A 17,818-nucleotide genomic window follows, 5' to 3' on the forward strand; every position below is an offset into this window, starting at 1 on the left:
AGGAGGGAGGAACTTGTAACAATCTCTATCATGAGGGAAAAGTTGCTGGACAAACTGATGGGACTAAAGGCAAACAAGTCGCCAAGACCTAATGGCCTGCACCCAAGGGTTTTAAAAGAAGTGGCTGCAGATATAGTGGAGACATTGGTCACAATATACCAAAACTCACTGGATGCTGGTAGTGGATTGGAAAACTGCGAATGTGACACCCCTATTCAAGAAAGGAGGGAGACAGAAAGCAGGAAACTACAGACCAGTTAGCTTAACATCAGTCATTGGGAAAATGCTTAAGTTGATTATTAAGGAAGAAATAGCAGGACATTTAGAAAAACATAATGCAATCAAACAGAGTCAACATGGTTTTATGAAAGGGAAATCATGTTTGACAAATTTGTTACAGTTCTTTGAGGATATAACAAGCAGAGTGGATAAAGGGGAATCAGTAGATGTTGTGTGTTTGGATTTTCAGAAGGCGTTCGATCAGGTGCCACATAAAAGGTTATTGCACAAAATAAGAGCTCAGGGTATTGGGGGTAATGTGTTGGCATGGATTGACGATTGGCTAACACACAGAAGGCAGAGTCGGGATCAATGGGCCTTTTTCAGGTTGGAAAGCCGTAACTAACGGGGTGCCACAAGGATCGGTCCTAGGGCCTCAGCTATTTACTATCTACATTAATGACTTAGAGGAAGGGACAGAGTGTAGTATATCTAAATTTGCTGACGATACAAAAATAGGTGGGAAGGCATGTTGTGATGAGGACACAAAGAATCTGCAAAGGGATATAGATAGGTTAAGTGAGTGGGAAAAAATTTGGCAGATGGTGTTTAATGTGGGAAAGTGTGAGGTAATCCACTTTGGCACGAAGAATAAAAAGCCAGATTATTATTTAGATGGAGAAAGACTACAAAATACTGCAGTACAGAGGGATCTTGGTGTTCTTGTGCATGAAACACAAAAGGTTAGCATGCAGGTTCAGCAAGTAATTAGGAAGGCGAATGGAATTTTGACCTTTATTGTGAGGGGGTTAGAGTTTAAAAATAGGGAAGTCCTGTTACAACTGTACAAGGTGTTGGTGAGGCCACACCTGGAGTACTGCATACAGTTTTGGTCCCCGTATTTGAAGAAGGATATACTAGCATTGGAGGCAGTTCAGAAAAGGTTCAATAGGCTGATTGCTGGGATGAAGGGGCTGTCTTATCAAGAGCAGCTAAAGAGGTTCATTGGAGTTTAGAAGAATGAGAAGTGATCTTATAGAAACATGTAAGATTTTAAGGGGGCTCGACAGGGTAGACGTTGAGAAGATGTTTCCACTAGTAGGGGAATCTCAAACTAGGGGACATAATTACAGGATAAGGGGGCACACATTTAAAACTGAGATGCGAAGGAATTTCTTCTCTCAGAGGGTGGTGAATCTCCGGAATTCTCTACCTCAGAGAGTTGTGGAGGCTAGGTCACTAAATGTATTTAAGGAGGAGGTAGATAGATTTTTGAAATCTTGGGGAGTTGAGGGTTAGGCAGAGCAGGCCCGAAAGAGGAGTTGAGGACTGGGTCGGATCAGCCATGGTCTTATTGGATGGTGGGGCAGGCTTGAGGGGCTGAATGGCCTACTCCTGTTCCTATTTCTTATGTTCTTATGAAAATATAAGATCCTGATGGGTCTTGACAGGGTGGACGTGGAAAGGATGTTTCCTCTTGTGGGAGAATCTACAACTAGGGGGTCACTGTTTCAAAATAAGGGGTCACCCATTTAAGACAGAGTTGAGGAGAAATATTTTCTCTCCGAGGATCGTGAGTCTTTGGAACTCTCTTCCTCAAAAAGCGGTGGAAGCAATGCCTTTGAATATTTTTAAGGCAGAGGTCGATAGATTCTTGATAAGCAAGGGAGTGAAAGGTTATTGGGGATATGCGGGAATGTAGAGTTGAGGTTACAATCAGATAAACCATAATCTTGTTGAATGGCAGAGCAAGCTTGAGGGGCCGAGTGGCCTACTCCTGCTCCTAATTCGAATATTCATATGCATATAAGTGCCTGTTGATTATTTGCCTGATTATTTTGTCCACAACCTTACCCACCATTGATATTAAACTAACTGGCCTGTGGTTGCTAGGACTGTCCTTACACACTTTCTTGAATAAGGGTGTCATGTTTGTCACTCTCTAATCCGCTGGCCCGGTTCTCTCTCTCAAAGAAGTCACCTGACATGCACCCTACATGATCTCTTTTTGTTTCATCATAATTTCTATCTCCCTCGTCATCCAAGGAGCCCTGGCTTTCGTTCCCTTATCTTTCACCCTTGTTGGAACGTACCTAGCTTGTACCGGAAACATCTCCTCCTTAAATATCACTTATTGTTCTGTTCCAGTTTTTCCTGTCAATCTTTGGTTCCATTTTACTCTGGCTGGATCCCCTCTCATCCCATTGAAGTTAGCCCTCTTCCAATTTAGAAGTTCTATCTTGGATTGTTCCTTTTCTCCATTGCTAAACCTTATGATACAATGATCACTCTTACCCAAGTGTTCACCCACAGACACCTGGTTCACTTGGCTCGCCTCACTCCCCATTACCAGATCCAGAAATGCCTCCTTCATAGATGGACTGAGAACATTCTGGTCAAGGTAGCCACATTATTTATCTGCTTGGTCCAGTTAAGTTTCTAGTCAATGGTAACCCACAGGATGTTGATGGTGGAGAACTCAACAATAGTCATGCTGTTGAACGTCAAGTAGAAATGGTTAGATTCTCTCCTTTTGGAGATGGTCATTGGCTGGCACTTGTTACTTGCCAGTTATCAGGCTAAGCCTGAATACTGTCCAGTTCTTGCTGCATGCGGGCATGGACTGCTTCAGATTCTGAGGAGTCGTGAATGGTACTGAACACTGTGTAATCATCAGCGAACATCCCCACTTCTGACCTTATGATGGAGGGAAGCAGCTGAAGATAGTTGGGTCTAGGACACTACCCTGAGGAACACCTACAGTGATGTCCTGGAGCTGAGGTATTGGCCCCCTATAACCACAGCCATCTTCCTTTGTGCCAGGCATGATTCCAACCAGTGGAGAGTTTCTCCCTGATTTCAATTTTGTTAAGCTCCCTGATGACATACTCGGTCAAATGCTGCCCTGATGTCAAGGGCAGTCACTCACACCTCACCTCTGGAATTCAGCTCTTTTGTCTATGTTTGGACCAAGGCTGTACTGAGGTCTGGAGCCCACGGTCCCTGGCTGAACCCAAACTGAGCATCGGTGAGCAAGTTATTGCTGAGTAAGTGGTACTTGATAGCACTGTCAATTCACTGAGCAAAGCCTTTTGTTATGGCCAGGTGAGGATGGGGTCTAGGGGTCCCCTCTCAGCCTTCTCCTGGTTTGGCCGTAACAGGGTTTAATTTTAAAAAACACCGTGTTTTAGCTTACCCCTCACTGCTCTCTAATTGTAATGGCAAAGAAATCAACCAGACAGGGTTTCGTAGATTTAAACAATAAAGGTGTACATTTATTAACCTTAAAACTCTAATTCAGTTAAAACTATAAAAAATATGTAACATGACCACGCTAACATGCATACATGATAAACATACATGCGAATAGAGACAGAAAAGGAGAAAGAATCAAAGGGGAAAGGTTTGAAGCAATAGCTGGAGTTCAAATACTGGTTTTGGATTTGATGTAAAGTCTTTGATTGAAGTTAACTCTTGCAGTTCCCATTGGAGCTCAGTGCACACTTTCAAACTTATTTCGCTGGTCTTCTGTCTTGAGACTTAGATACTTCCGTGGGTCCCTGGAACTTTGCATGAGAGAGAGAGAGAGACAGAGAGATGTTGTCCTCTTGCAGTTCACTTGCAGTCTCCTTCCCAACTTTTCTGAGCCAGGCACAATTCAAAAATAACCTGGGCCAGCAGGTTAGTCATGTAACTAGTTCCCTTGGTGAAATGGCCTCCCTGCGAGATTTGTGGACTCTTTCATATTTACCAGACATTCTCAGTGGGGGAGTGGGGGGCGGTGGAGGGTGGAATTCTGCTTATTACACATTCATCTGGCTGAGTGAATCAGGGAGGCACTCCCATTATCTTCTTCATGCAACTGTCTTTTTAAAGGCAAATGTGCAGCCATGTTTTCAGCCACTATTGAGGTCTTTTAAAATAAGTTATTTCAAGTCTAGTAACAGTTCAAAATTAATGTTCCATATGACAAAATTAATATGTCTCATTTTGGCAGGTGTGGTTTTCATCACACTTCCCAGCTTGCCAACTTCACTGAAGAGGCTCTCCCCACTGTGCACTGCCCTCAGTGACCCTGGCGAGTTGCTGACAAGCTGGGAAAGAGGTGCCTTGGCTGTTCTTTCCAGAATTGAGTGTTAAAACCATGCTTAATGAGCTTTTTGAATATTTTAATTACTTACCCGACAGCTGCATGGGGATTCCCTGTTTACCTTCAATCCCGCCCCAGTGAAACCAGAAGAGGGCTGGATGATGATGGCATCCTGACCCGACGTCATTTTTCAGGGATTTAACTCCCCGCACACACCCAAACCTGCCTGCCTTTTCCTGGGAAAATTCCACCCATTGAACCATGGCACAGAAAGAGGCCATTTGACCCATTTTGCCTGTGTCAGCTCTTTGAAGGCGCTAGCCAAATAATCCCACAACCTTTTCCCATTGCCCTTCAAATTTTTCCATCTGAACAATATATCTACTGCCTTTTAAAGTTACTACTGAAAACATGTCCACCACCCTTTCAGGCAATGCATTCCAAATCATAAGAACTCGCTGAGTGAAAAAATGTTGCCTCATTATGACCATACCGCCACTTCCCTGCTATTCCCCACCCCTGCCACACCAACCCCCACCCCAGCTATTTTGCCAGTTATCTTAAATTTGTGTCCTCTGGTTGCTGACCCTCCTGCTAGTGCAAAAATGTTTCCCCTATCTACTCAATTAAAACTGCTCATAACTTTGAACACTGCTATTAAATCTCCCATTAACCTTCATTGCTCTAAGGAGAACTATTGGAGCTTTTCTAGTATCCCCACCTCACTGAAGGTACTCCAACAGTGCCGATAGGTAGGGAGTTCCAGGATTTTGACCCAATAGCAATGAAGTTAGGATGGTGTGTGACTTGGAGGCAACTTGCAGATGGTGATGTTCCCATGTGCCTGCTGCCCTTGTCCTTCTAGACTGTAGTGGGCACGTGTTTGGAAGGTGCTATGAAAAAAGCCTTGGTGCAGTGTTTCTTCAACAGCACCTTCCAAACCCATGACCTTACCACTTAGAAGGACAAGGGCAGCAAACGGATGGGAACATCAACACCTGCAAGTTCCCCTCCAAGTCACACACCATCATGACTTGGAACTATATCGCTGTTCCTTCACTGTGTCTGGGTCAAAATCCTGGAACTCCCTTCCTAACAGCACTGTGGGTGTACCAGATGGACTGCATCGGTTCAAGAAGGTGGCTCACCACCACCGTCTCAAGGGCAATTAGGAGTGGGCAACAAATGCTGGCCTTGCCAGCAATGCTCACATCCCATGAAATAATAAAATAAATTGTGGATGGTACAATCTGCAGTTACTGTGCACCGACGGTGGAGGGAGTGAATGTTTCAAGTAGTGGATGGGGTGTCAATCAAATGGGCTGCTTTGTCTTGGATGGTGTTGAGCTTCTTGAGTGTTGTTGGAGCTGCACCCATCCAGGCAAGTGGAGAGTATTCCATCACACTCCAGACTTGTGCCTTGTAGATGATGCCAAGGCTTTGGAGGGTCCGGAGGTGAGTTACTTACTGCAGAATTCCCAGCCTCTGACCTGCTCTTGTCGTCACAGTATTTATGTGGCTGGTCCAGTTAGGTGTTTGGTCAATGGTAACCCCTAGGATGTTGCTAGTGGGTGATTCAATGATTGTATTGCCGTTGAATATCAAGGGGAGAAAACTCTCTCTTGTTGGAGATAGTAATTACCTGGCACTTGAGTGCTGTGAATGTTACATGCTACTTAACAGCCCAAGCCTGAATGTTGTCCAGGTCTTGCTGTATATGGGCACAGACGGCTTCATTATCTGAGGAGTTATATCTTCCACTATAGCCTGGTTACATCTACCAGAATATCATTTGGTATTGTCATGTTTTGCCATATATAGTAAGTAAACTTTCTTTGTGTTGCCTTTTGAGCAAGATCCATGTGGAAATGTGATGCTATCTTCATACCACATCTATGGCATCAACACTAATAAAAAAAGCATGTATGGTGGAAATAAAGAACAGACCCGCCAATGTCTAAAAACAGAAAAGACAGGCTTACATTTTGAATTGAGCCCCTTCATCAGAATTGGTGATGCAGGCTAATATTAATGGTTCCAGCGTCATTTTGCTTGCCAGCCATATCAATACAACTGAAGCTGCTGCAAAGGGTGCTTTTCAATTTGTTTTTAAGAGTATTTTAAATGTGGGCAGTATAAAAGAACACTTTTCAGTGTGTATTACTTGAGGTAATGTGACTCTTACAGCAATTGTCATCAGGCCACCCTGTTTGTCACGCAAAAGGGATTGTTATCAATTACACAGCCCACAACTACAGACATGAACACAGCCATCTGTCAGGTAGCATAGAGTATAAGACCACTGTGGTCATCTGGCTGATGCCAAAGTTCAGAAAATGGCACACATTACTCTATCTCTTCAATAATCCTGAACCACCTTCTCTGCCAAATAGCTATCCAATCCCACCTTAAATATTCCAACACGAGTTGCTCCTAGTAGTTTTCTTTCCAGAAACCTATTGCCCATGTTTTAAAATTGCACAGGTAACTTTGGTTAGTGGTGATGGAAAATTGGAAGATTTCCTGAGTTCCCCCATGAAAGGTCCATAGAGCAACCTCTTCTTTTTCCCGAAGAATCCCGTGCCCTTTCAGGGAAGCCAGCCTGTCCTCGAAATGGCTCACACATTGGTTGTGACATTTCTGAAAAGTAATTTAGGGCAAATCTTAGGATTTGCAGTTTTATGTCACACAGATTCCTCGCGTTCAATATCACAAACCACTTCTGGAAGCAGATCTTGTGTCCCCTACAAACTGGAATGTATCTTTTCCTGCAGTGACAGAAACCCAAATTCATTAGGTGGCAGAATGAAAAATGACTTGTCCTTTCTCGCAAGTTCTGCAACTATCCATTAACAATATCCAGCCCTGACTGAGGCACATCAATCAAAATAAGAGAGTTCCTAATTATGCTATTTTATATAGATTAAACTGGTCTCATTTTATTATAAAATGAGAATGATTTTATCTGTGTCATGAAGAATGGGTTGGGAAATCTTTCATTGAACGATGAAAGCAAATAGAACAGAATGAAACTTAGAAAGAATAGGATCCTTGGACAATAGATAATAAACTCATATATTCTCAACCATTCTGTCTATTATCTCCCTGTTCCAATAAAGGGAATTTGTTAACTTGACTCTATTGAACACTATCATCTGTTAATTAAGAATATGTTTGGCCATAGAATTTGCTCAGAATCTCAAGTTGGTACACAGTACATTACCAAGAAAGAATAAACTTAACAAAACTATATAAGAGTTTGCGAGTGTTACTACAGTTCAATCTAAATTTTAACGTGGAGAATTTGTTAACTATGCTCAGTGTCAGGTTTGATTTATTATTTTTGATCCCACACTGAGATAAAAATAATAAAATGTTCTTAACATATACATTTTTTCTTTTTGCATTGATATTAAACAAATCAATTTTAATTCAGCAGATGAATGTTGAATGTTTCTGAATAAATTCTATTAATCTTTTGGTAGTGAATCGAGGACAACTGGCTGATTTTTAGCAAATCCTTCTCAATGAGTCAATTGGGTGTCTGACATCTTTTAAAAAATATTGCTAAAGATTCCAGATTATTAATGCAATTATTCATTTCTTTAATTAAGAGTTGACAGCATGATCAAATGTCAATATCTGCTGACTCTTTTAGAGAGCAAATTTGCCTGAGGGGTATGTGAGTATCAACATTTTCGCTTTTGGAGGGGGAAGGAATAGGATTGATTACCATCAGCAGTGAATGAGTGATCTTCCTTCAGGTAGACAGGCTGTGTTACAAGAAAACTGTTATGACTTCATTGATTAACCACATAGTTACATTGTGCATTTACTTTTACTTTATTTTAAACTATTTATATATGCACACACTTAAAGTGACACAAAAACTCAATTTGCTGAGAAAATTTGAACTCTACTTTGGCCCTGTAACTCGTTTTCTGAAAATGTCTTGTGTTTACAAAGTCTTCTTCTTGGGCCTCCTTGTCTTGAGAGACAATGGGTAAGCGCCTAGAGATGGTCAGTGGTTTGTGGAGCAGCGCCTGGAGTGACTATAAAGGCCAATTCTAGAGTGACAGACTCTTCCACAGGCGCTGCAGATAAAATAACAGGGGCTGTTACACAGTTGGCTCTCTCCTTGCGCTTCTGTCTTTTTTCCTGCCAACTGCTACATCTCTTTGACTCGCCACTCTTTAGCCCCGCCTTTATGGCTGTCCGCCAGCTCTGGCGATCACTGGCAACTGACTCCCACGACTTGTGGTCAATGTCACAGGATTTCATGTCACGTTTGCAGACGTCTTTAAAGCAGAGACATGGATTGTCTGATACCAGTGACGAGCTCGCTGTACAATACGTCCTTGAGGATCCTGCCATCTTCCATGCGGCTCACATGGCCAAGCCATCTCAAGTGCCGCTGGTTCAGTAGGGTGTATATGCTGGGGATGTTGGCCGCTTCGAGGACTTCTGCGTTGGAGATACGGTCCTGCCACCTGATGCCAAGGATTCTCCGGAGGCAGCGAAGATGGAATGAGTTGAGACGTCGCTCTTGGCTGACATACGTTGTCCAGGCCTCGCTGCCATAGAGCAAGGTACTGAGGACACAGGCTTGAAACACTCAGACTTTTGTGTTCCGTGTCAGTGTGCCATTTTCCCACACCCTCTTGGCCAGTCTGGACATAGCAGCGGACGCCTTTCCCATGCACTTGTTGATTTCTGCATTGAGAGACAGGTTACTGGTGATAGTTGAGCCTAGGTAGGTGAACTCTTGAACCACTTCCAGAGCGTGGTCGTCGATATTAATGGATGGAGCATTACTGATGTCCTATCCCATGATGTTCGTTTTTTTGAGGCTGATGGATAGGCCAAATTCGTTGCAGGCAACCGCAATCCTGTCAATGATTCTCTGCAGACACTCTTCTGTGTGGGATGTTAATGCAGCATCATCAGCAAAGAGGAGTTCCCTGATGAGGACTTTCCGTACTTTGGTCTTCGCTCCAAGACGGGCAAGGTTGAACAAATTGCCATCTGATCTTGTGTGGAGGAAAATTCCTTCTTCTGAAGACTTGAACGCATGTGAGAGCAGCAGTGAGAAGCTGCGACAGGGAGAGCGAGGTGGCAGCTGGGTAAGTAAGTCCTATATATTTGGGCAGCGGCTGAACCCGAGACACTACACCTGTAGTGTCTCCCACCCGCCCTCCTCCTCTAACCAAAAAAAAAGGACTCTGTGGTGTGTAGATAAGGTAAGGCTTTTTCTATTTCTTTTTTTTCCCGTGTGATTGGTAAAAACTTTTCGTTCCTTTTTCATTTATCTGAGTTAAGACTAAGTTAAGCTTAAGATTAAAAATGGCAGGAGATCTCAGACCCGTGTTATGCTCCTCTTGCTCAATGTGGGAGCTCAGGGACACGGCTGATGTCCCTGACTCCTTCACGTGCTGGAAGTGTGTCCAGCTGCAGCTCTTGTTAGACCGCATGACGGCTCTGGAGCTGCGGATGGACTCACTTTGGAGCATCCGCGATGCTGAGGAGGTCGTGGATAGCACGTTTAGCGAATTGGTCACACCGCAGATTAGGATTGCTGAGGGAGAAAGGAAATGGGTGACCAAAAGGCAGAGAAAGAGCAGGAAGGCAGCGCAGGTGTCCCCTGCGGTCATCTCCCTCCAAAACAGGTATACCGTTTTGGATACTGTTGGGGGAGATGGCTCACCAGGGGAAGGCAGCAGTAGCCAGGTTCATGGCACTGTGGCTGGCTCTGCTGTTCAGAAGGGCGGGAAAAAGAGTGGAAGGGCTATAGTCATAGGGGATTCGATTGTAAGGGGAGTAGATAGGCGGTTCTGTGGTCAAAAACGAGACTCCCGAATGGTATGTTGCCTCCCAGGTGCACGGGTCAGGGATGTCTCAGATCGGCTGCAGAAGATTCTGAAGGGGAAGGGTGAACAGCCAGTTGTCGTTGTGCACATAGGCACCAATGATATAGGTAAAAAACGGGATGAGGTCCTACAAGCAGAATTTAGGGAGTTAGGAGCCAAGTTAAAAAGTAGGACCTCAGAGGTAGTAATCTCAGGATTGCTACCAGTGCCACATGCTAGTCAGAGTAGAAATGAAAAAATAGTCAGGATGAATGCGTGGCTTGAGAGATGGTGCAGGAGGGAGGGGTTCAGATATTTGGGACATTGGGACCGGTTCTGGGGGAGGTGGGACTATTACAAATTGGACGGTCTACACCTGGGCCGGACTGGAACCAATGTCCTTGGGGGTGCTTTTGCTAACGCTGTTGGGGAGGGTTTAAACTAATGTGGCAGGGGGATGGGAACCAAATGAGGAGGTCAGTGGACAGTAAGGAGGTAATAACTAAAGCCTGTAAGGAACTAGATAATGAAGTCAGCGTGACTAAGGGGAAGAGTAGGCAGGGAGCAGATGATGAACGCAAAGGGACTGGTGGTCTGAGGTGCATTTGTTTTAATGCAAGAAGTGTAGTAGGTAAGGCAGATGAACTTAGGGCTTGGATTAGTACCTGGGAGTATGATGTTATTGCTATTACTGAGACTTGGTTGAAGGAAGGGCACGATTGGCAACTAAATATCCCAGGATATCGATGCTTCAGGCGGGATAGAGAGGGAGGTAAAAGGGGTGGAGGAGTTGCATTACTGGTCAAAGAGGATATCACAGCTGTGCTGAAGGAGGGCACTATGGAGGACTCGAGCAGTGAGGCAATATGGGCAGAACTCAGAAATAGGAAGGGATGCGGTAACAATGTTGGGGCTGTACTACAGGCCTCCCAACAGCGAGCGTGAGATAGAGGTACAAATATGTAAACAGATTATGGAAAGATGTAGGAGCAACAGGGTGGTGGTGATAGGAGATTTTAATTTTCCCAACATTCACTGGGATTCACTTAGTGTTAGAGGTCTAGATGGAGCAGAATTTGTAAGGAGCATCCAGGAGGGTTTTCTAGAGCAGTATGTAAATAGTCTAACTTGGGAAGGGGCCATACTGGACCTGGTGTTGGGGAATGAGCCCGGCCAGGTGGTTGAAGTTTCAGTAGGGGACTACTTTGGGAATAGTGATCACAATTCCGTAAGTTTTAGAATACTCATGGACAAAGACGAGAGTGGTCCTAAAGGAAGAGTGCTGAATTGGGGGAAAGCCAACTATACCAAAATTCGGCAGGAGCTGGGGAATGTAGATTGGGAGCAGCTGTTTGAAGATAAATCCACATTTGATATGTGGGAGGCTTTTAAAGAGAGGTTGATTAGCGTGCAGGAGAGACATTATCCTGTGAAAATGAGGGATAGAAATGGCAAGATTAGGGAACCATGGATGACAGGTGAAATTGTGAAACTAGCTAAGAGGAAAAAGGAAGCATACATAAGGTCTAGGCGGCTGAAGAAAGACGAAGCTTTGGAAGAATATCGGGAATGTAGGACCAATCTGAAACGAGGAATTAAGAAGGCTAAAAGGGGTCATGAAATATCTTTAGCAAACAGGGTTAAGGAAAATCCCAAAGCCTTTTATTCATATATAAGGAGCAAGAGGGTAACTAGAGAAAGGATTGGCCCACTCAAGGACAGAGGAGGAAAATTATGCGAGGAGTCAGAGAAAATGGGTGAGATTCTAAATGAGTACTTTGCATCGGTATTCACCGAGGAGAGGGACATGACGGATGTTGAGGTTAGGGACAGATGTTTGATTACTTTAGGTCAAGTCGGCATAAGGAGGAAGGAAGTGTTGGGTATTCTAAAAGGCATTAAGGTGGACAAGTCCCCAGGTCCGGATGGGATCTATCCCAGGTTACTGAGGGAAGCGAGAGAGGAAATAGCTGGGACCTTAACAGATATCTTTGCAGCATCCTTAAACACGGGTGAGGTCCCGGAGGACTGGAGAATTGCTAATGTTGTCCCCTTGTTTAAGAAGGGTAGCAGGGATAATCCAGGTAATTATAGACCGGTGAGCCTGACGTCAGTGGTAGGGAAGCTGCTGGAGAAGATACTGGGGGATAGGATCTATTCCCATTTGGAAGAAAATGGGCTTATCAGTGATAGGCAACATGGTTTTGTGCAGGGAAGGTCATGTCTTACCAACTTAATAGAATTCTTTGAGGAAGTGACAAAGTTGATTGATGAGGGAAGGGCTGTAAATGTCATATACATGGATTTCAGTAAGGCGTTTGATAAGGTTCCCCATGGTAGGCTGATGGAGAAAGTGAAGTCGCATGGGGTCCAGGGTGTACTAGCTAGATGGATAAAGAACTGGCTGGGCAACAGGAGACAGAGAGTAGCAGTGGAAGGGAGTTTCTCAAAATGGAGACGTGTGACCAGTGGTGTTCCCCAGGGATCCGTGCTGGGACCAATGTTGTTTGTGATATACATAAATGATTTGGAGGAAAGTATAGGTGATCTGATTAGCAAGTTTGCAGACGACACTAAGATTGGTGGAGTAGCAGATAGTGAAGGGGACTGTCAGAGAATACAGCAGAATATACATAGACTGAAGAGTTGGGCAGAGAAATGGCAGATGGAGTTCAATCAGGGCAAATGCGAGGTGATGCATTTTGGAAGATTCAATTCAAGAGTGAACTATACAGTAAATGGAAAAGTCCTGGGGAAAACTGATGGACAGAGAGATTTGGGTGTTCAGGTCCATTGTTCCCTGAAGGTGGCAACGTAGGTCAATAGAGTGGTCAAGAAGGCATACGGCATGCTTTCCTTCATCGGACGGGGTATTGAGTACAAGAGTTGGCAGATCATGTTACAGTTGTATAAGACTTTGGTTCGGCCACATTTGGAATACTGCGTGCAGTTCTGGTCGCCACATTACCAAAAGGATGTAGATGCTTTGGAGAGGGTGCAGAGGAGGTTCACCAGGATGTTGCCTGGTATGGAGGGCGCTAGCTATGAAGAGAGGTTGAGTAGATTAGGATTATTTTCATTAGAAAGACGGAGGTTGAGGGGGGACCTGATTGAGGTGTACAAAATCATGAGAGGTATAGACAGGGTGGATAGCAAGAAGCTTTTTCCCAGAGTGGGGGATTCAAATACTAGGGGTCACGAGTTCAAAGTGAGAGGGGAAAAGTTTAGGGGGGCATATGCGTGGAAAGTTCTTTACGCAGAGGGTGCCTGGAACGCGTTGCCAGCGGAGGTGGTAGACACGGGCACGATAGCGTCTTTTAAGATGTATCTAGACAGATACATGAATGGGCAGGAAGCAAAGAGATACAGACCCTTAGAAAATAGGCGACAGGTTTAGATAGAGGATCTGGATCGGCGCAGGCTTGGAGGGCCGAAGGGCCTGTTCCTGTGCTGTAATTTTCTTTGCTCTTTGTTCTTGGCATCCCAAACAGTGTAGGTGCGAGGACACAGCCCTGTTTCACGCCACTCAGGATAGGAAAGGGGTCTGATGAGGCACCGCTATGCTGAATTGTGCCTTTCATATTGTCATGGAATGAGGTGATGCTACTTAGTAGCTTTGGTGGACATCTGATCTTTGCTAGTAGTCTGCAGAGGCCACGTCTGCTGACGAGGTCAGAGGCTTTGGTGCGATCTATGAAAGCAACATAGAAGGGCATCTGTTGTTCATGGCATTTCTCCTGTAGCTGGCAAAGGGAGAACAGCATGTCAATGGTAGATCTCTCTGCTCGAAAGCCGCACTGTGCCTCAGGATAGACACGCTCAGCCAGCTTCTGGAGTCTGTTTAAAACGACTTGAGTGAAGACTTTCCCCACTATGCTGAGCAGAGAGATTCCACGGTAGTTGTTGCAGTCACCGTGGTCACCCTTGTTCTTATAGAGGGTGATGATATTGGCATCACGCATGTCCTGTGGTACTGCTCCCTCAACCCAGCACAGGCAAAGCAGTTCATAGAGTGCTGAAAGTATAGCAGACTTGGCACTCTTGATTATTTCAGGGGTAATGTTGTCCTTTCCAGGGGCTTTTCCACTGGCTACAGAATCAATGGCATCACTGAGTTCCGATTTTGTTGGCTGTTCGTCCAGCTCATCCATGACTGGCAGAGACTGGGCTGCATTGAGGGCGGTATCAGTGACAATATTTTCCCTGGAGTACAGGAGGGCAAAACTAAAATCTAGAAATCACTGTTGACACTATTAGCATATGAATGCTTAATGCATCTATATCACGTTTTACTTCTCTAACGGAGGCAGTAACCTCGATATTTTAATGTTAATGCCTCTGTTGAAATAAGGGACAGAAAAATGTCATTCGAGGACAGTTAAGTGACTGAACACTAAGATGATCAACAGTAATTACTTGGTTCAAATCAGTAAATGTTTAATTTCCAGAGAGAGATGTGCAGAACAATAGATGCTTAGTTCAAAGTTTCTTACCTAATCAGTGGATTAAAATCTTGTACTCTGTTTATGCTGGCAATTGAAGGGAAGCCAACATCTGCTTGAAGCTGACTTTGAGTTGCTAGTTAAAACTCACCAGACCCTTGATTCGCAATTAGATGCAGCAGTTCTTTCAAGTATTTCAGATTAACATGATCATGTACCATGTCGCTCATAATGCAATGACATCGGCTGAGATGCCTGTGGCCATAAAAGCTGTTTTGCTAACTATGGTTGAAGGGTTCCTTTGTGTGGCTGAATTATAAATCTATACTTTTTACTGCATTTATGATTTCGCTACACACAGCGCACAGGTGAACTCTCTCCCATATATAATATAAATAGAAAGTGCTGGAAACACTCAACAGGTCAGGCGGCAACTGTGGAAAGAGAAACAGAGTTAACGGATTGGATTTTCCCTTGGGCGGATGGGAATTCGCCACCGACATAAAAGTCGGTGGCGAACCTGCTTCCGCCTCGCCCGGGGATCCGTCCCGCATTTTACGGGTCCCCGGGCTTTAATTGTCCTGAGGCGGGACTTCCACTGGCTTAAGGGAAGGGGCCCCGCCTCATTGAGCTGCCGGCTAATCAACGGGCTGGCAACTCTTAGTCCCAGCAGCACCACTGGGAGCGGTGGCCATTGCTGGGACTGCAGCCCAGCCAACCTGATGGACCCAGGAGTCCAGGTAAGTTGGGCTTGCCTCACCAGTGAGATCGGTCCTTTCCTGGTGAGGCTGGAGTGGTCGTTTGGGAGGAGGGGGGCATCTTGGCTCCCGGGGGTGGGTTGGGAGGTGGGGTCGACCTGCAATCAGACACCCTGTGCCCGACTGCCATGGCCTCCCCCTGCCCCCCCCACCGGTGTGTGGAAATGCCGGCTGCTGTCGCCAGCACGCCCGCTTGTCACGGGTAAAATACCCGTGGAGGCAGGCGAGGGCCCTTAAGTGGCCGTTAAGTGGCAACTTAAGGGCTTTGATTGACCTTGGGCGCGCAGGCCATTTCCCTCCCCCCCGCCCGCCCACTCCAGCCCACGCTGTAAAGTTGACCAGAAGCAGGAACGGGGAGGGTATGCCTCCCGGAGCCTCCTGCTCAATTTTATGCCATTCCCACGCCACCATCCGACCCGCTTGGGCAGTGTAAAATTCAGCCCAATGCTTCAGGTCAATGACCCTTCATCAGACAGGCACCGGCGAGTGGGAATTCCAGTGGTTTAAAAGACACTCTCACAGGGACAGCGAGAGAGTTCCACGACTGACGTCAGTTCAGAAAGTGACGCGTTGCAAGGGGAGGCAGCTGATTGGTAAGTAGGAAAGGGTGGGTATTTCTACCCATTTTTACTACTTTCAATAGCTGAAGTAAAAGTAAAGGTAGTGAATTTAGATTGTAGTAGGTAGTGTTTGGAGTAGAATAAGGTCCCTATCGTAATTAGTACTGAAATTAAAGGGAGTAACTAAGGAGCTTAATCTAAGGCTAAGTCATGGCAGGAGAGCTCACCCCCCGTGGCATGCTTCTCCTGCGCTATGTAGGAAATCAGGGACGCTTCCCTGGCGACCGTGTGTGCAGGAAGTGTGTCCAGCTGCAGCGACTAGCTGACCGCATTGCGCAGCTGGAGCTGTGGATGGACTCACTGTGGAGCATCCGCGATGCTGAGGACGTCGGGGATAGCACCTTTAGCGAGGTGGTCTCACCGCATGTAATGGCTGCAGAGGCAGAAAAGGGATGGGTGACCACCAGGAGGAGTAGTAGGCACAGGCAGGTAGTGCAGGGGTCCCCTATGGTCATCCCTCTCTCAAACAGATATACCGCTTTGGATACTGCTGGGGGGATGACCTCCCAGGGGAAAGCAGCAACAGCCAAGTTCGTGGCACTACGGATGGCTCTGCTGCACAGGAGGGGGTGAAAAAGAGTGGGAGAGCCATATTGATAGGGGATTCAATTGTAAGGGGAACAGACAGGCGTTTCTGTAGCTGAAAACGAGACTCCAGGATGGTATGTTGCCTCCCTGGTGCTAGGGTAAAGGATGTCTCGGAGCGGCTGCAGGACATTCTGAAGGGAGAGGGTGAACAGTCAGAGGTCATGGTCCATATTGCTACCAACGACATAGGTAGAAAGAGGGATGAGATCCTGCAACAAGAATTTAGGGAGCTACGTAGCAGATTAAAAAGCAGGACCTCAAAGGTTGCAATCTCTGGTTTACTCCTGGTGCCACGTGTTAGTGAGTATAGGAATAGGAGGATAGAGCAGATGAATGCGTGGCTGAGGAGGTGGTGCAGGAGGGAGGGCTTTAGTTTCCTGGATCACTGGGTCTGTTTCTGGCAAAGGTGGGATGTGTACAAGTTGGACAGGTTGCACCTGAACTGGAACGGGACCAACATCCTTGCTGGGACGTTTGCTAGTGCTGTTGTGCAGGGTTTAAACTAATTTGGCAGGGGGATGGGATACAGAGTGGAGTTACAGTAGGGGGTGATACACAGTCAAACATAGAAGAGAAACTGAGTCAGTTTGGAAGGCAGAGCAAATATAGACCTGTTAAGGCACAAGTGAAAAATGCAAGGCTGGATTGCATCTATTTCAATGCAAGGAGTCAATGAGTAAAGCAGATGAATTGAGGGCATTGATTAGCACATGGCATTATGATATTATTGCTATTACAGAGACATGGTTGAAGGAGGGGCAGGACTGGCAACTCAATATTCCAGACTATAAAATCTTCAGGAATGACAGGGGAGGGGGTAAAAGAGGAGGTGGCATTGCACTGTTGATAAAGGAGCCAATTACTGCAGTAAGGAGGGATGATATCGTAGACGGTTCCTCAAATGAGGCCATGTAGGTAGAACTTAAGAACAAAAAGGGGGCAATCACTTGGCTGGGAGTGTACTACAAGCCTCCAAACAGTCAGGGAGAGATAAAGGAGCAACTATGTAGGCAAATCACAGACAGGTGTAAAAATAATAGGGGAATAATAGTAGGGGATTTCAACTTCCCCAATATCAACTGGGATAGTCTTAGTGCAAAAGGCTTAAAGGGGGTGGAATTCTTAAAATGAAAATAGGAGAGCTTTTTAAGCCAGTACGTTGATAGTGCTACAAGAGAAGGGGCAGTACTGGACCTAATCCTAGGGAATGAAGCTGGACAAGTGGTAGAAGTGTCAATGGGGGAACATTTCGGGG

General features: G+C 45.5%; 1 protein-coding gene across 1 annotated transcript in view; it reads left to right on the top strand.

Annotated features, from left to right (window-relative positions):
- Nucleotides 1-17,818, top strand: part of LOC137367163 (cyclic nucleotide-binding domain-containing protein 2-like) — a 172,996-nt gene that overhangs the window by 102,242 nt on the left and 52,936 nt on the right. The window contains exons 14-15 of the mRNA XM_068028624.1: nucleotides 2,533-2,539; nucleotides 15,884-15,917. Coding sequence (XP_067884725.1) covers nucleotides 2,533-2,539; nucleotides 15,884-15,917 — 41 coding nt within the window. The remainder of the gene's footprint in view (nucleotides 1-2,532; nucleotides 2,540-15,883; nucleotides 15,918-17,818) is intronic.

The sequence above is a fragment of the Heterodontus francisci genome, chromosome 1 (genome assembly GCF_036365525.1).
Source record: "Heterodontus francisci isolate sHetFra1 chromosome 1, sHetFra1.hap1, whole genome shotgun sequence".
Lineage (NCBI taxonomy): Eukaryota > Metazoa > Chordata > Chondrichthyes > Heterodontiformes > Heterodontidae > Heterodontus > Heterodontus francisci.